The sequence below is a fragment of the Coregonus clupeaformis genome, chromosome 24, assembly GCF_020615455.1.
Source record: "Coregonus clupeaformis isolate EN_2021a chromosome 24, ASM2061545v1, whole genome shotgun sequence".
In the NCBI taxonomy this organism is placed as follows: domain Eukaryota; kingdom Metazoa; phylum Chordata; class Actinopteri; order Salmoniformes; family Salmonidae; genus Coregonus; species Coregonus clupeaformis.
The window spans coordinates 3,912,241-3,932,084 of record NC_059215.1 but is presented as its reverse complement, the minus strand read 5'-3'; the positions used below and the strand labels follow the sequence as shown (position 1 = coordinate 3,932,084).

At 43.6% G+C, this 19,844-nt stretch overlaps 1 protein-coding gene across 1 annotated transcript in view; it reads left to right on the top strand.

The window, feature by feature from the left end:
• The window catches only part of LOC121537596 (double C2-like domain-containing protein beta), a 67,665-nt gene that overhangs the window by 38,886 nt on the left and 8,935 nt on the right, over nt 1-19,844 (top strand). Inside the window, exons 3-5 of the mRNA XM_045206839.1 lie at nt 8,999-9,156; nt 17,460-17,541; nt 19,466-19,562. Coding sequence (XP_045062774.1) covers nt 8,999-9,156; nt 17,460-17,541; nt 19,466-19,562 — 337 coding nt within the window. The remainder of the gene's footprint in view (nt 1-8,998; nt 9,157-17,459; nt 17,542-19,465; nt 19,563-19,844) is intronic.

Genomic DNA, 19,844 nt, shown 5'->3' with positions numbered 1-19,844 from the left:
ATACTCATCTGGTTTCTATGCAGCACCCTGTCGATGGTTGAGATGCTAACCGTATGGATGTTTTCAAAGACATCGTTGTCTTCTATAATGGTCCTTTGTATTTCCCTGAGTCTCATGGCATTGTTTGCTCGGACCATGGTGCAAATAGCCTCCTCCTGTTGAGGTGTGAAAAGGCGTCCTCTGCCACCGGTTTGAGGTAATCTTGCAGTCCTATGTGTGGAAAAATGCAGTGATGCATCGCACACTTTCACATAGACAAAAACTATGCGAACACACATTTTACTGTAAAACATACAGGTGGGTGCATGTAAGGTGCAGTATGTATCTGTATAGAGTATATTTCTGTATGCTGTGAAATACAAGTGGACTACTGTAATATGAAGCATTGTAGGAAGTATACAGTATACTGCTTATATACAGTAACAGTGCACTGTACATTGGTGGACATACCTGTTCTCTCTTGAAACGTTTGTACTATTGAGGACACGGTTGATCTCCCAATATTCGGCTGCACCCTTCGACCCGCCTCAGCCATTGTAAGGCCATGATTGACAACATGGTCTACAATAGTGGCCCCTTATGTCATCAGATATGCGCCTATGTCCTCTTCTGCCTCTTCCTCTGTTTTGCCTTCCACCACGCATCCTTGCTCCTCTTCTTCCTCCTCTTGGCTGTTGACCCTGTTCGTTTCCTGGTCCATCCATTATTGGAAAATTGCAACTCTGTGTTGTGGTCTGTCTATATATGCTTGCCAATTGATTCTTCATGAGATGCACCTTTGAGCAATTTAGACAACTGGTTGATTGTTGGTTGAACTAACACTTTACATTCCTTCATGAGTGAGGGTTAATTTCACCTGCACGATTCAGCAATTTACGTTTTTGTACAAAAGGTCTAATAGAAATGTGTAAAACTATGCTTGACAGTTTATGACAAATAGTTCAACAATTTTGCATGTAATGGCTTATGCAAGGAACTAATGCCTAGATGTTTTGAGGGGTAAGACTATTCAACAGAGAACCATCTACTATATTTTGATCAACATGACATGAGCAATTGAAAATGTGGAAAAAAGCTGACACTTGTACATTATCAATTGCAATATGTACAAAAGCAATTGCAATTTGTTCAAAGGAATAAGAAATTGCTTTAATGATGTGCACAAGTGACTAGATGATTTGGAATTTGTACAAGTAGTATCAAGAATTGCACTTTTGATCTAAGAAATGCACCAAAGCGACTGAGAAAAACTGTAATACATGATGGACCTTAAAACATTTCATATACCTGTACATCCCCTTTTAACACCGTACACACTGTAAATGAACTTCATGAAACAACCACAGACATTTCAATGGAGCACCACTTACTGAGGGCTCTGTTCAACACTGCTTCTCTCCCTGAATTAAGCAGGTTTACAGCATTAAAGACCGGAGAGAATGACAGTCTCTCATAATCCATTCAAGCAATTACATTTACCCATGGGCTTTAAACAAGGACTGGCCATTGATGCCCGAGGCATTTGATTTACTCACGAGAGCTACTTACTTAGCGCACTGGAGGATGTTGCTAGCTATTGTCGTTATTTTACAGTACTGTCGCTAGTCAAATATGGACTAGCTTTTTTCACATACAATACTGTAGCTCCACCTTAATTGCAATTGAACTCAAGCTCTACTAAATGGATCCTTAGTTGAGCTGCAATATTTGATCCTCCAAACTATGTCCACATTTGGGTTGCTGTTTCCAATAACCTTAGTTTGGGAGTTTTACTTTTTACGAATGAGCTGATTCATAGGGATGAGCCCTTTCTTAATATTCACAATTTTATCCGAGCGTGTCGTTAAAATCTCCAGATTTCATTGAGCTTAGCGGCGCTCACATAAATGTGTTTTCTCTTACCATCAACAACACTGAAGGGAATCTGCTCCGACTACTCGGAGAAGGCTTAGCCCAGTCTTTGACTGAGCATCACCAACATGCAGCCTTTTCCTCAGCCTGTGGATTACTGAGCTATGTGCTGCTAACACACATACAGGCTCATGCAAACACACCCACACAACACATATACACGCACACACACATTAATGAGCCTTTTTGACATACAGTTGAAGTCGGAAGTTGACACACACTTAGGTTGGAGTCATTAAAACTCGTTTTTCAACCACTCCACAAATTTCTTGTAAACAAACTATAGTTTTGGCAAGTCGGTTAGGACATCTACTTTGTGCATGACACAAGTAATTTTTCCAACAATTGTTTACAGACAGATTATTTCACTTATAATTCACTGTGTCGCAGTTCCAGTGGGTCAGAAGTTTACATACACTAAGTTGACTGTGCGTTTAAACAGCTTGGAAAATTCCAGAAAATGATGTCATGGCTTTAGAAGCTTCTGATAGGCTAATTGACATACTTTGAGTCAATTGGAGGTGTACCTGTGGATGTATTTCATGGCCTACCTTCAAACTCAGTGCCTCTTTGCTTGACATCATGGGAAAATCAAAAGAAATCAGCCAAGACCTCAGAAAAATATTTGTAGACCTCCACAAGTCTGGTTCATCCTTGGGAGCAATTTCCAAACGCCTGAAGGTACCACATTCATCTGTACAAACAATAGTACGCAAGTATAAACATCATGGGACCACACAGCAGCCATACCGCTCAGGAAGTGGACGCATTCTGTCTCCTAGAAATAAACGTACTTTGGTGCGAAAAGTGCAAATCAATCCCAGAACAACAGCAAAGGACCTTGTGAAGATGCTGGAGGAAACAGATACAAAAGTATCTATATCCACAGTAAAACGAGTCCTATGTCGACATAACCTGAAAGGCCACTCAGCAAGGAAGAAGCCACTGCTACAAAACTGCCATAAAAAAGCTAGACTATGGTTTGCAATTGCACATTTTGGAGAAATGTCCTCTGGTCTGATGAAACAAAAATAGAACTGTTTGGCCATAATGACCATCGTTATGTTTGGAGGAAAAAGGGGGTATCTTGCAAGCCGAAGAACACCATCCCAACCGTGAAGCACGGGGGTGGCAGCATCAAGCTGTGTGGGTGCTTTGCTGCAGGAGGGACTGGTGCACTTCACAAAATAAATGGCATCATGAGGAAGGAAAATTATGTGGATATATTGAAGCAACATCTCAAGACATCATTCAGGAAGTTAAAGCTTGGTCGTAAATGGGTCTTTCAAATGGACAATGACCCCAAGCATACTTCCAAAGTTGTGGCAAAATGGCTTAAGGACAACAAAGTCAAGGTATTGGAGTGGCTATCACAAAGCCCTTACCTCAATCCTACAGAAAATGTGTGGGCAGAACTGAAAAAGCGTGTGCGAGCAAGGAGGCCTACAAACCTGACTCAGTTACACCAACTCTGTCAGGAGAAATGGGCCAAAATTCACCCAACTTATTGTGGGAAGCTTGTGGAAGGCTACCTGAAACATTTGACCCAAGTTAAACAATTTAAAGGAAATGCTACCAAATACTAATTGAGTGTATGTAAACTTCTGACCCACTGGGAATGTGATGAAATAAATAAAAGCTTAAATAAATCACTCTCTACTATTATTCTGACATTTCACATTCTTAAAATAAAGTGGTGATCCTAACTGACCAAAGACAGGGAATTTTTACTTAGGATTAAATGTCAGGGATTGTGTAAAACTGAGTTTAAATGTATTTGGCTAAGGTGTATGTAAACTTCCAACTTCAACTGTAGGTGTGTGTGTGTGTCAAGGTTAACTAATAATGAAACGAATCATGAAAAAACAATTTAGTCAACTGAAATATAATAATTAACAAACCCATTTGAGAAACTGAAACTATACTGAAACTATTATCTTTGACTCCAAAACGAACTAAAATAAAAACCATCATGAATTATGTTTTTTTTCTTCTACTATTTACTTTGTGCATCTACGTCATCTTGCTGAGTCTAGCTTTAAACCTAACCCAACATATGACCTGACCCACCATCTTATGCATTACTGCCCCACAGTGGCAAGAAGTGCCATCCCATAAAAACACTAAAACTGAAACAAAATAATATAAAAATTAAATGGAAATGTTTTTATAAAACAAACTAAATGAAAACAAACTCAAACTAAACTGAATTTCAAATAAAAATCTTTAAAATAATAAAAAAAATATTTTTAAAAACTGTAATTACCTTGGTGTGTGTGTGTGTGTGTGAGTGTGTGTGTGTTTCAGGTTTTCCAGAAATTCAGGTTGGAACATTCCAGGAAGCAGGAGGGAATAAGCAGGTAGTACGGAATTCTCCAACCAGGATTTCTAGAAAACCAAGGAATTATGGGAAAGTTTCCAAAATTTTGCAACCCTAATCAGGGTGAATTCAACTAACTCTGAAAGACGTGGTTTGATAGTGGCCAAGGTGTCGGCTAAATGAGAAGCAGATCTGGCCCCCAAGGCTACAATGTACTTACCTTGAAAACACACTGGAAATGAGAATGAATTGCCTTTGAAATTGGGCTCAATTATTCATTGCAGTTTAAGGCACCACCGGACAAGATTTGGAGTTGAGACTTCTGTCAACGATTAATTTGATAAACCGGGGTTGGCAGACACTTTTTTTCCCCCATCAAACATGGAAGAGATTCCAGACAATGTAGTGTACTGCATGGCAATGTAGTGTACTGCAATGTAGTGTACTGCAGGGATCAGCACAAACCACAACAGAGGGATATCGGGAGAAAACTGTTGATCCAAGCAAGTCGTCGATACACTCCATAATTGTGAACACCCGTGCTGATTCGCTTGATGTCCTCAAAAGAGGTTGAAGTAGCTTAACCGGGGGCAATGGGACAGGGTTGATCAGAGACTGGTCAGGTTGAATCAGAGGTAGTAGGAAAAGTGGCCCCTCGAACTCTGCTACAGCTGATCTGAGATCAGTGCTACAGGGCTGGAGTCATGATAAAAGAGGACTTTGGATGATCACAAGCAGGAAGTGACTCGGTTAATAAAAAAGTGGTCAGATGACGCAGATGGTAAGCTACAGGACTGTTTTGCTAGCACAGACTGAAATATGTTCCGGGATTCTTCAGATAGCATTGAGGAGTACACCACATCAGTCACTGGCTTCATCAATAAGTGCATCAATGATGTCGTCCCCACAGTGACCGTACGTACATACCCCAACCAGAAGCCATGGATTACAGGCAAAATCCACACTGAGCTAAAGGGTAGAGCTGCCGCTTTCAAGGAGTGGGACTCTAACCCGGACGCTTATAAGAAATCCCGCTATGCCCTCCGACGAACCATCAAACAGGCAAAGAGTCAATACCGGACTAAGATTGAATCGTACTACACCGGCTCTGACGCTCGTCGGATGTGGCAGGGCTTGAAACTATTATGGACTACAAAGGGAAGCACAGCCACGAGCTGCCCAGTGACACAAGCCTACCAGACAAGATAAATCACTTCTATGCTCGCTTCGAGGCAAGCAATACTAAAGCATGCATCAGAGCACCAGCTGTTCCAGATGACTATGTGATCACGCTCTCCGTAGCCGATGTGAGTAAGACTTTTAAGCAGGTCAACATTCACAAGGCCGCAGGGCCAGACGGAGTGTCTTCACTGACATTTTCAACATGTCCCTGACTGAGTCTGTAATACCAACATGTTTCAAGCAGACCACCATAGTCCCTGTGCCCAAGGACACTAAAATAACCTGCCTAAATGACTACCGACCCGTAGCACACACGTCTGTAGCCATGAAGTGCTTTGAAAGGCTGGTCATGGCTCACATCAACACCATTATCCCAGAAACCCTAGATCCACTCCAATTTGCATACCACCCCAACAGATCCACAGATGATGCAATCTCTATTGCACTCAACACTGCCCTTTCCCAACTGGACAAGAGGAACACCTATGTGAGAATGCTATTCATTGACTACAGCTCAGCATTCAACACCATAGTGCCCTCAAAGCTCATCAATAAGCTAAAGATCCTGGGACTAAACACCTCCCTCTGCAACTGGATCCTGGACTTCCTGACGGGCCACCCCCAGGTGGTAAGGGTAGGTAACAACACATCTGCCATGCTGATCCTCAACACGGGGACCCCTCAGGGGTGTGTGCTCAGTCCCCTCCTGTACTCCCTGTTCACCCATGACTGCATGGCCAGGCACGACTCCAACACCATCATTAAGTTTGCTGACGACACAACAGTGGTAGGCCTGATCACCGACAACGATGACACAGCCTATAGGGAGGAGGTCAGAGGCCGTGTGGTGCCAGGATAACAACCTCTCCCTCAACGTGATCAAGACAAAGGAGATGATTGTGGACTACAGGAAAAAAAAGAGGACTGAGCACGCCCCCATTCTCATCGACGGGGCTGTAGTGGAACAGGTTGAGAGCTTCAAGTTCCTTGGTGTCCACATCACGAACAAACTATCGTGGTCCAAACACACCAAGACAGTTGTGAAGAGGGCACGACAAAGCCTATTCCCCCTCAGGAGACTGAAAATATTTGGCATGGGTCCTCAGATCGTCAAAATGTTCTACAGCTGCACCATCGAGAGCATCCTGACTGGTTGCATCACCACCTGGTATAGCAACTGCTCGGCCTCCGACCGCAAGGCACTACAGAGGGTGGTGCGTATGGCCCAGTACACCACTGGGGCCAAGCTTCTTGCCATCCAGGACCTCTATACCAGGCGGTGTTAGAGGAAGGCCCTCAAAATTGTCAAAGACTCCAGCCACCCTAGCAATAGACTGTTCTCTCTGCTACCGCACGACAAGCAGTACCAGAGCGCCAAGTCTAGGTCCAAAAGGCTTCTCAACAGCTTCTATCCCCAAGCCATAAGACTCCTGAACAGCTAATCATGGCTACCCGGACTATTTGCGCTGCCCCACCACCCCCACCCCATCCCCCTCTTTTACGCTGCTGCTACTCTGTTTATTATTTATGCATAGTCACTTTAACTGTACCCACATGTACATATTACCTCAACTAGCCGGTGCCCCCGCACATTGACTCTGCACCGGTACCCCCCTTTATATAGCCTCCCTACTGTTATTTTACTGCTGCTCTTTAGTTATTTGCTTTTATTCTTTGGTTAAGGGCTTTTAAGTAAGCATTTCACTGTAATGTCTACACCTGTTGTATTCGGCGCATGTGGCAAATAACATTTTATTTTATTTGATCTGCTCAGAACAAATTTGTTGGTTCTCATGCGGTCTCTTGTTAGTCACCATATGGATGCTGGATGCTTTCTTCCAGCTCAGCAATACAACACTTTGGGTATTTCCAGTATGTTTGTGAAGCATTGCGCTATTTGGAACACTTACACACTTTTGCTTTAAATTCACAATAATGTGTGTTCCATGATGAATAATGTGACATATTTCCACATTATACAATGGGTGTGTCTAATCCTAAATGCTGATTGGTTAAAACCACATTCCAGCCAGTGTCTATTCCACAAGTTACCACCGGCTAAATCTATGATGTTAAAATGCCTATTTACTCTGTTCCATCTGACTGCGCAATCCACTGTCTCATCATCCCAGCCAGGCAATTTATAAACTTGATTTCCACTATAAAAAGCATCTAGACATTATCTCACATTTCTTTTAGGCTAACATTTAGTTTTCAACAGCGGAGATTTGTATAAACCTTGCTGTCTGTCTTTCCGACATTTGCAACATTGTTTCAATATTCAAATTCGATCTCCAGCTGTCCCATAGTAATGAATGTGTCGGGAGTCGGGACGAGACAGACAGGCAGGCAGCTTTTCTCAGCCAGTCGAAATCATGAATCAGCCTCATTTTTATGGATATATACAAAGAACTGTCAATAGAAAACAGGTAAAACGAAATGAAGTGCAGCTAGTTTACTGTCTTTCCATCTTCAGTATGAAGTGATTGTGTTAGTTGTGTTGTTGGCTAGCTCCTCTGAGCAATTGTGTCCAGACGAGAGAGCACATGTTCAATGCCAGGTGAAATTGTGCATCATTAGCTCATTGTTATGGATGTATCCAAATAAATGTTAATAGAAAACAGCTTAAAGAAAAGCAAATGCAGCCACTTTGCTGTTATTCTGGCTGCACTGTTTGACGTGACTGTAAGTTAGCCGTAGTTGGCTAGCTAGCACGCAAGGGATAAAAACGTTGCCAGCCAGTATGGCAATGGAACATTTAGAATGATCAAATGGGTCGCGTCAATAGATACAGAACAAAAAGACTGAACTACTGGGTCGCGTCTCTGGCAACCGAACCGATAGAACGAACGACCAGCCGGCTTGGGTAGCAACCCTAGTTTTGTGTCGGGACTATATCTTGTGGAAGGATGAAATACTATTAATAAATTAATCAAAATAACGTTTTTAATGAAAATATATAAATCAATATTTGAATAGGTTGTTGGTAACCTCTCTCTCTCTCTCTCTCTCTGTGAGTCGACAAATTTGCACATCTTAAATTTGGAATACAATCGAGACTAATAGGCATATGGTATTAAAGTAACTGCGAAGAGTTGCTCTGTGCCTGTGCAGTCACTCGTGCCAAGTATGTACTTGTCCACAGCAATACTTACTTTGCAAATCAAACTCCAAATCAAGTTACACCATTTGATTGGATTCCCAATCTGATCAGTGGACATTTGCATTTGGAGAAGAAACCCATCTAAAAAGTCCTGACTGAAAACTTGGGAATCAACCCTAACTGGTAGAGCTGCTATGTACATCCCACTCAGTCTCCTCCACCAGTCTCCTCATGTAAGTGGGTGTGAATGTTAACCGTTGTAACTTCTGGGGACAGCAAGTGTTCCTCTAAACTGTTGATCAACTGTTGGACCTCATGAAGATCCACCTTGGATCAAAATGTTCTAAATAATGGTGGTATAGGATACAGTATATAATGTGATGTGCGTAAGACTATGTTTCTATCGAGCACGACATCTCCACTATGTACTCACTATGCTCCTTACCTTTGACCCCTGTGTGTCCCCACTCCTTTACCTGCAGATTGACAAGACAGATGACAAGTCCCTGGAGGAACGAGGGCGCATCATGATCTCCCTCAAGTACAGCTCCCAGAAGTCTGGCCTAGTGGTGGGCATCGTCCGCTGTGCCCACCTCGCCGCCATGGACGCCAACGGCTTCTCAGACCCCTATGTCAAAACGTGAGCACATGTTCCCAAACGCACGTACTTCAGACCTCTAGTGGTACTGGATTGATTTTTACTCCTCATCATCCCTTAGGTCTATATGGAATCAATCTCTGGTTTATAATTCTTTCTCCATTTTTATTAAGCAAACAAAAGTTTCTTCCATTTGGAAATGTTGGATGATAAACTACTAGACCAACACATTTGATCCTGGTGTTGAAAAACAGGCAAAGATGCATCTCTGCATCTCCTATCAGCCAATATGTAATGATGCAAGAAATTCAGACTACCATGCACTCACAAGGAAAATGACACAAGAAAGATAATCACATAATTTACATTTAGCCAAAGTTACTTGCTGTGCCTAGGGCTAGCAATCATTATCCTATTGCCAGCAGACCAGAGCAAGATCCAAATTCACCACAGAGTATGGAGTCCTTGGAACAGAACAGATAGCAGCAGTGCTAACGTTTCGGCGGTGAATCTCCTGTGATTACTCCTCAACATGAAAGAGATGTACTGCGCAAGAGGCCCTCCTGAGGGCTGCAATTATGAACAAGTGTTATTTTAATCACACCTGAACATTACTGCACTTCTTTCATCTCGCTGAACAATGGAAGTGAAATTAACACATGACTCTGGTGAGAACTCCACAAGAACAAAGGAGGAAGAAGACTCATTGGAAGAGAGGACGGAAATTCCAACCAGCGATTGAGAACTGCTCCCCGAAGACCAAAAGACTCGTAGCCCAGATAATAGATTTACAAACATCCTCTTATGAAGGCTTGGAAGGAGAGTTGTGTCCCAAATGGCACCCTATTCCCTATGTAGTGCATCACTTTTGTCCAGAGGGCCCTAGTCAAAAGTAGTGCACTACATAGAGAATAGGGTGCTATTTGAGACACAGCGGAGGAGTATGCTCTGTTGAATAGAGAAGGAGAACTGAAATGGTTTTCCAGTCCTCCGACACCCAATGGTTATGTCATGGCTGTCTAACACATCATGTCGTGGCTGTCTGGCTTCAGAAGGCTGCCGGACACTGAGTCGCTCCACCCCACTGTGTTAATGAAACGCTGGGCTTTTGTACTGGGCCAGTAGCCCCTTTGCACACACACACGAGTTGACAGGGCAGTGGTCCCACCGAGTGTTACACATGGTCGAACAAAACGTTTGATTGACAGGCTGGGTGAATGATGACCTAACATGGGCTCCCGAGTGGCGCAGTGGTCTAAGGCACTGCATGTCAGTGCTTAAGGTGTCACTACAGACCCCCTGGTTCAATTCCAGGCTATATCACAACCGGCCGTGATTGGGAGTCCCGTAGGGCGGCGCACAATTGGCCCAGCATCGTCTGGGTTTGGCCGTTGTAGGCCGTCATTGTAAATAAGAATTTGTTCTTAACTGACTTGCCTAGTTAAATAAAAAATACATGGTGAGTGATGAACATTAATTTACAGTGCCTTGCAAAAGTATACATCCCCCTTGATATTTTTCCTATTTTGTTGCATTACAACCTGTCATTTAAATGGATTTTTATTTGGATTTCATGTAATGGACATACACAAAATAGTCCAAATTGGTGAAGTGAATTAAAAAAAATAACTTGGTGCGTGCATATGTATTCACCCCCTTTGCAATGAACCCCCTAAATAAGATCTGGTGCAACCAATTACCTTCAGAAGTCACATAATTAGTTAAATAAAGTCCACCTGTGTGCAATCTAAGTGTCACATGATCTGAGTATATATACACCTGTTCTGAAAGGCCCCAGAGTCTGCAACACCACTAAGCAAGGGGCACCACTAAGCAAGGGACACCACCAAGCAAGCGGCACCATGAAGACCAAGGAGCTCTCCAAACAGGTCAGGGACAAAGTTGTGGAGAAGTACAGATCAGGGTTCGGTTCTAAAAATATATCTGAAACTTTGAACATCCCACAGAGCACCATTGAATCCATTATTAAAAAATTGAACGAATATGGCACCACAACAAACCTGCCAAGAGAGGGCCGTCCACCAAAACTCACGGACCAGGCCACAAAGGTATTAATCAGAGAGGCAACAAAGAGACCAAAGATAACCCTGAAGGAGCTGCAAAGCTCCACAGTGGAGATTGGAGTATCTGTCCATAGGACCACTTTAAGCCGAACCCTCCACAGAGCTGAGCTTTACGGAAGCCCTCCTGTAGCTCAGTTGGTAGAGCATGGCGCTTGCAACACCAAGGTTGTGGGTTCGATTCCCACGGGGGGCCAGTATGAAAAATGTATGCACTCACTAACTGTAACTGTAGTCGCTCTGGATAAGAGTGTCTTCTAAATGACTAAAGATTGGCCAGAAAAAGGCATGTGGGAGACTCCCCAAACATATGGAAGAAGGTACTCTGGTCAGATGAAACTAAAATTTAGCTTTTTGGCCATCAAGGAAAACGCTATGTCTGGCGCAAACCCAACACCTCTCATCACCCCGAGAACACCATCCCCACAGTGAAGTATGGTTGTGGCAGCATCATGCTGTGGGGATGTTTTTCATCCGCAGGGACTGGGAAACTGGTCAGAATTGAAGGAATAATGGATGATGCTAAATACAGCGAAATTCTTGAGGGAAACTTGTTTCAGTCTTCCAGAGATTTGAGACTGGGACAGAGGTTCACCTTCCAGCAGGACAATGACCCTAAGCATACTGCTAAAGCAACACTCAAGTGGTTTAAGGGCAAACATTTAAATGTCTTGGAATGGCCTAGTCAAAGCCCAGACCTCAATCCAATTGAGAATCTGTGGTATGACTTAAAGACTGCTGTACACCAGCGGAACCCATCCAACTTGAAGGAGCTGGAGCAGTTGAAGAATGGGCAAAAATCCTAGTGGCTAGATGTGCCAAGCTTATAGAGACATACCCCAAGAGACTTGCAGCTGTAATTGCTGCAAAAGGTGGCTCTACAAAGTATTGACTTTGGTGGGGTGAATAGTTATGCACGCTCAAGTTCTGTTTTTTTGTCTTATTTCTTGTTTGTTTCACAATAAAAAATATTTTACATCTTCAAAGTGGTAAGCATGTTATGTAAATCAAATGATACAAACCCCCAACAAATCTATTTTAATTCCAGGTTGTAAGGCATCAAAATAGGAAAATTGCCAAGGGGGGTGAATACTTTCGCAAGACACTGTATCCTGTCCCCTCCGCTGCTAAAGCTGTCAAATCCTCCCACAGGTTTCTAGTTTGACCAGCTGTTTTCAGCAACTGATAAGGCAAACTTTCTAGCTATGCCAGGCAAAATCGGGCATTATCAGCTCATTGTTATGGATGTATCCATATGAATGTCAATAGAAAACGGCTACTTTGCTATTATTCTGGCTGCAGAGGTCGTGACTTTGTTAGCCGTAGCAAGTTGGCTAGCTATTAAGCAAGGGATAAGAACTTCGCCAGCGAGCATGGCAACGGAAGATAAAGAATGAACGACTGCATCGCGTCCATAAATATTGAACTAATCGAACGAACGACTGGGATGAGAAAGTATGAATTTGCTTATATAAATGAAAATATCAACAGTTATTTTTTATTTCTACCAGTAAATGTATGCTTTCATACTGCTTTCTTTCACAACTGTGGTATACAGTGAGGGAAAAAAGTATTTGATCCCCTGCTGATTTTGTACGTTTGCCCACTGACAAAGACATGATCAGTCTATAATTTTAATGGTAGGTTTATTTGAACAGTGAGAGACAGAATAACAACAAAATAATCCAGAAAAACGCATGTCAAAAATGTTATAAATTGATTTGCATTTTAATGAGGGAAATAAGTATTTGACCTTCTGCAAAACATGACTTATTACTTGGTGGCAAAACCCTTGTTGGCAATCACAGAGGTCAGACATTTCTTGTAGTTGGCCACCAGGTTTGCACACATCTCAGGAGGGATTCTGTCCCACTCCTCTTTGCAGATCTTCTCCAAGTCATTAAGGTTTCGAGGCTGACGTTTGGCAACTCGAACCTTCAGCTCCCTCCACAGATTCTCTATGGGATTAAGGTCTGGAGACTGGCTAGGCCACTCTAGGACCTTAATGTGCTTCTTCTTGAGCCACTCCTTTGTCGCCTTGGCCGTGTGTTTTGGGTCATTGTCATGCTGGAATACTCATCCACGACCCATTTTCAATGCCCTGGCTGAGGGAAGGAGGTTCTCACCCAAGATTTGACGGTACATGGCCCCGTCCATCGTCCCTTTGATGCGGTGAAGTTGTCCTGTCCCCTTAGCAGAAAAACACCCCCAAAGCATAATGTTTCCACCCCCATCTTTAACAGTGGGGATGGTGTTCTTGGGGTCATAGGCAGCATTCCTCCTCCTCCAAACACGGCGAATTGAGTTGATGCCAAAGAGCTCGATTTTGGTCTCATCTGATCACAACACTTTCACCCAGTTCTCCTCTGAATCATTCAGATTTTCATTGGCAAACTTCAGACAGGCCTGTATATGTGCTTTCTTGTGCAGGATTTCAGTCCTTCACGGCATAGTGTGTTACCAATTATTTTCTTGGTGACTATGGTCCCAGCTGCCTTGAGATCATTGACAAGATCCTCCCATGTAGTTCTGGGCTGATTCCTCACCGTTCTCATGATCATTGCAACTCCACAAGGTGAGATCTTGCATGGAGCCCCAGGCCGAGGGAGATTGACAGTTATTTTGTGTTTCTTCCATTTGCGAATAATCGCACCAACTGTTGTCACCTTCTCACCAAGCTGCTTGGCGATGGTCTTGTAGCCCATTCCAGCCTTGTGTAGGTCTACAATTTTGTCCCTGACATCCTTGGAGAGCTTTTTGTTCTTGGCCATGGTGGAGAGTTTGGAATCTGATTGAATGATTGCTTCTGTGGACAGATGTCTTTTATACAGGTAACAAACTGAGATTAGGTGCACTCCCTTTCAGAGTGTGCTCCTAATCTCAGCTCGTTACCTGTATAAAAGACACCTGGAAGCCAGAAATCTTTCTGATTGAGAGGGGGTCAAATACTTATTTCCCTCATTAAAATGCAAATCAATTTATAACATTTTTTACATGCGTTTTTCTGGATTTTTGTTGTTGATATTCTGTCTCTCACTGTTCAAATAAACCTACCATTAAAATTATAGACTGATCATTTCTTTGTCAGTGGGCAAACGTACAAAATCAGCAGGGGATAAAATACTTTTTTCTCCTCACTGTAAGCGGGATAAACAGATTAAACAAACGCAACAGAATAAAATGTACTGTTATTCTGGCTGCAGAGGTCATGACTGTGTAGCTAGTTGGCTAGCTAGCAGCAATTAAGGATAAGAACGTTGCCACTGAGCATGGCAACGAAACATAAAAGAACAGATGACTGGGTCGCATCCTTAGATAAGGGTGGGAGGGCCAAGAGACCTGAGGTGGCAGAACGGAGTGCTCAGGTTGGGGTGTAGGGTTTGAGCATAGCCTGAAGTTAGGGAGGGGCAGTTCCTCTTGCTGTTCCGTAGGTAAGCACCATGGTCTTGTAGAGGATTCAAGCTTCGACTGGAAGCCAGTAGAGTTGAAAACCAGGCAAGCTGCAGCATTCTGGATAAGTTACAGGGGTTTGATGGCACAAGTGGGGAGCCCAGCCAATAAATTGCAGTAGTCCAGAGATGACAAGTGCCTGGATTAGGACCTGCGCCACTTCCTGCATGAGGTAGGGTTGTACTCTACGGATGTTGTAGAGCATGAACCTGCAGGAGCAAGTCACTGCTTTGATGTTTGAAGAGAATGACAGGGTGTTGTCCAGGATCACGCCAAGGTTCTTTGCACTCTGGGAGGGCAACACTGTGGAGTTGTCAACCGTGATGGAGAGGTCTTTGAGCAGGCAGGCCTTCCAGGGAGGAAGAGCATCTCCGTCTTCTCGAGGTTGAGCTTGAGGTGGTGGGCCGACATCCAAGTTGAGATATCTGCCAGGCACGCAGAGATGCGTGTTGCCACCTTGGTGTCAGAAGGGGGGAAGAAGAAAAGTAGTTGAGTGTCATCCACATAGCAATGATAGGAGAGAACATGTGAGGATATGACGGAGCCGAGTGACTTGGTGTATGGAGAGAAGAGGAGAGGGCCTAGAACTGAGCCCTGGGGGACACCAGTAGTGAGAGTACGTGGTGGTGACACAGATCCTCTCCACGTCACCTGGTAGGAGCGGCCTGCCAGGTAGGATGCAATCCAAGAATGTGCAGAGCCTGGGACACCCAGCCCTGAGAGGGTGGAGAGGAGGATCTGATGATTCATGGTGTCAAAGGCATCGGGTAGATCTAGGAGGATGAGAACAGAGGAGAGAGAGTCAGCTTTTGCAGTGCAGAGAGCCTCTGTGACACAGAGAAGAGCAGTCTCGGTTGAGTGACCCGTCTTGAAGCCTGACTGGTTAGGTTCAAGAAGATCGTTCTAATTATCCCTGATTATTATACTTTTTTTATGTTAATTCTCCAGAAGTATATAGTTTTTCTCTAAAATCATACATTGTGTGGCCTGGCTGGTCTAGCGGTAATGCCACAGGCTCTGGCCTAGAATGTTGGCATGGGTTTGAATCCGGCCTACTGCCCTATGGCTCGATCTCTCTCTATCTTTCCCCATTGTCATCCTCTCTCACTATCTATATATTTATAAAATCATACATTGTCATTTTCACAGTGTAATGTACGGCAGTAATCATTTCTTTGCTATACTATTACCATGTAACAAGATTCTTCAAATAAAATAACTACACAGCCTCCATATGTGTCCAGTAGCTCGGAGTCATTCTTCTGTCATAACACCTGATCATGAGCACGTCGATGTACAGCACTAATGGGAATCGAACATCGGCTATTTAATTGAGTGGATTGTGGAGACCTGTGTTTTCTTCACATGGGGCCCTGTAAATTGGATTCCCACTAAGCTTGAATGGTTTCTAGCAGCTAATGGAATTCCTCAACCTGAAGAGCCACAGGCAGCTATAGTCTGTAATAAGCTTTAGAGAAAATCTCTATCTCTCCTGCCACGGGTGAGATCTGTGTATTACTTTTGAAAGGGAGTAGAGGCATTCATTTAACCCCATGTTCTTCCATGTTCTTCCTCAGGCACTTTTGAGACTTGTACATTTTTTACACTGAAGCCATTATATAGGGCACAAGTGAAGATTCTAGGCCAAAATGACTTGTGTATGCGACTATAATTTTTTGGGTAAGAAACTTCTAGATGTCCAATTGTTGGCCTTTCATTAAAGCATGAGATGTCGGTCAATATGGACTATGCAGACGAGTTGGTTTAAGAAGAGAGCAGTTGGCTCCATATGGATCACCTTACCTCTGACAGAGCCAAGTACTGCAGTTCTACAGGACTCAGTGAGGGGGTCAATCAAACTTCCTCGAGCTCCAACTCCAGTCAAGCCCCACTACTCCACCCAGGGTTTGTATCACACATTGACTCTTGGGGGTTCCCAACATCTATTTGGAGTTCCTGAAGTCGAAAACGTTGACCTTTTGGGCCTCATTGATACTTAAATTCCTATGGAGGGGTTGATTGTTATGGGGTGTGCAGCCATCCAGTAATTGAAACAATGGAGGCCATTGTAATTACCCTTTGCCCAGATTTTTTCCTATTCATTCCCATCTTATTTTCGGGAGCGTTGCAAACATTTAAAAAATGCATTTTGGAGATCAGAGCTTTAAGTTGGACCTAGTGTGCATCCCAAATGGCACCCGTTTCCATATATAGTGCTTTTATTAAGTAGTGCACTATAGGGAATACATTTTTACAGTTTAGTCATTTAGCAGACGCTCTTATCCAGAGCGACATACAATTAGTGAGTGCATACGTTTTCATACTGGCCCCCCGTGGGAATAGAATGCCATTTGGGACGCAACCCTAGACTAAAACCACCAGCTCCATGTTATTGTATGTTAATACAATATAGTAATCAACCTTTCAACCCATAGACTGTCAGTCACTGTAGCAACAGCTTTCTTAGTGTTGGCCTCAGTATGCTGCCCTAAGTGTTCTGCCCACTGTCAGATAAAATGTGATGCCACAGTACCCTCTGGTGGAATAATTGGTATAACATTCAATTTGATCAGGCTGAATTAATTACACATATTTGCTGTCTTATTCCTTTTCATATTGGTCCAGTCATTCCTGCTGGACTACTAAGAGCTCAGAGAAGTGGGGCGTTTCAAAGTTCTGTGTCCCTGGATTGAATCTCCTGACTGCATGTCTATTACAGTGTACAGCACACCCAATAATCCACAGCAAACAACAGTAGACTGCAGAGAGACATTTGCTGTCAGTAATAGTTACTGCTTTATGTCTTGTCTGCAGGTACCTGAAGCCTGACGAGAACAAAAAGTCAAAGCACAAGACTGCTGTCAAGAAGAAGACCCTCAACCCAGAGTTTAACGAGGTAAGGAAGGACTTGCTCTCTCTCCCTCTCTTTTCTGTCTCTCTTTTTCCTCTCTCAGAGATGTCTTGTCTCTCTCAGACATCACAAATCCCTCCAATAATCAATCCCATTTAAGACTTGAGACTGAGGAGGAACCAGATATTTTAAGATAAAGATTTATCAACTTAGTTATGAAACACATTTTTCAAACTTGGCTAATTATAACTGACTATGTTCCAGTATGATAGAATTTAATGAAAATCATGACTTTAAAGGTCGAATGCAGCAGTTTCTATCTCAATATCAAATAATGTCTGGGTAACAATTAAGTACCTTACTGTAATTTTTCTTTTTTATATAAAAATGGTTTAAAAAAATAATGTTCTTAGCAAAGGGCAATTTCTTAAGCAATAATTTTGCTAGGACTGTCTCGGAGTGGTCTGAGTGGGGAGGGGAAAACTGAAAATTAGCTGTTATTGGCAGAGAGGTTTGGAACTCTCTTTCTTATTGGTCAATTAAATTATTTACCGCATAATGATGTCACCATCGAAGGCCAAAACTCCATCCCACCAAAACAGGCTGAAATTTCAGGCAGTGTTTTCAAACTGCTCTTGCATTAAAATGGCATTGTCATCACTTTCACAATTTCACAGTATTATTCCAATCTCATAGTGTGGAAATATATATAAAACACAGGAAAATCATGTTTTTGACTGCACTGGGCTTTTAATGCTGACTCATTGTACATTTACTCTTCTTACCGACAGTAGATATCACATCTCCCCATATTTCTCTTTTATCTGTATCTCTCTGGGTGTCCTTATTACACACGAGTGTACATTTTCTAACCAAAATGCATTGATGATGAGGTGGTTCTCCTTCAGATCAGCCCTCTGTTAACTTTCATTGAGAGGCCAACTTGACTATAGTAAAAGTCTATTCCTCCCCTCTCCTGAGCCTGCCTCTTCTTCTCTGAATGCCTCACAAACATTATCCCATTCATCTGTTACTATGCTCCAGAGAGACCCCGCATTCATGCTCAGACCACCACCAAAGACCTAACTTAGCACTAGACTGTGGCATCGAGTGGGTCGCCTTGGAGCGTCCAGCCGTATGAGAGTGAATGGCGTCCTCCCCGAACACGCGAGGCCTGTGACTTGACATTTCCACTGACATTTCCTTTTGTCCCCATTTCCATCCTGTCGCCTGTTGGCCTTTCAGCTCGAGATTAGGTGACCTGGGCTTCCAGTGCATTCAGAAAGCATTTTGGTAACCTTGAGTATTGATGGATTGATATCAAAATTGATTATCTTCGGGGCCTCCCGAGTGGCGCAGCGGTCTAAGGCACTGCAGTGCATGAGGCGTCATTACAGATCCGGGTTTGATCCCGGGCTGTGTCGCAGCCGGCCGCGACCGGGAGACCCATGAAGCGACGCACAATTGGCCCAGCGTCGTCCGGGTTAGGGGAGGGTTTGGCCGGCCGGGATGTCCTTGTCCCATCGCGCACTAGCGACTTCTGTGGTGGGCCAGGCGCATGCACGTTGACACGGTCGCCAGTTGTACGGTGTTTCCTCCGACACATTGGTGCGGCTGGCTTCCGGGTTAAGCGAGCAGTGTGTCAAGAAGCAGTGCGGCTTGGCAGGGTTGTGTTTCGGAGGACGCATGGCTATCACCCTTTGCCTCTCCCGAGTCCGAACGGGAGTTGCAGCGATGGGACAAGACTGTAACTACCAATTGGGGAGAAAAATGAGTAAAAAATAAATACATTGATTCTCTTCTATCAGCATGATTATGTGTAGGCCATATCGGTTATTATTTAAATATGATTCCTTTGATCATGTTTCTTGTGGAATCTAATGGCTTTTTGGGGATAACCTTGCTGTCTGTATGAAGCTGTATGGCCAGTCACGTTTTTACGTTTGTTTTTTTTACCTGGCTTTTGTAGGAGTTCTTCTACGAAATCAAATACGCCGACCTCAGCAAGAAAACCCTGGAGGTAACCGTGTGGGATTACGACATCGGCAAGTCCAACGATTTCATAGGTAAGCACTAAGCAGGTGACTGCGTTACGAAGTGTAGTGACCTGAACACGTAAGTTCAAAGCGTTGTGCGCGGCTGCAGCCACACCGGTGACACTCCTGCCCCGGCCCAGGCTCTCCTGCCTCTCTGCACCTGGCACCTCTGTTTACAACACCTACTCACCCACCAGAGGCCTCCACTTGTCCTGATAGCTGCCCAGGGCCACAAACCTGGACACAAAAGACAACAACAAGCAACTGTTGAGTGTTGAGCAAGAAGCACGAAACACTGACCCTTGGTGCATG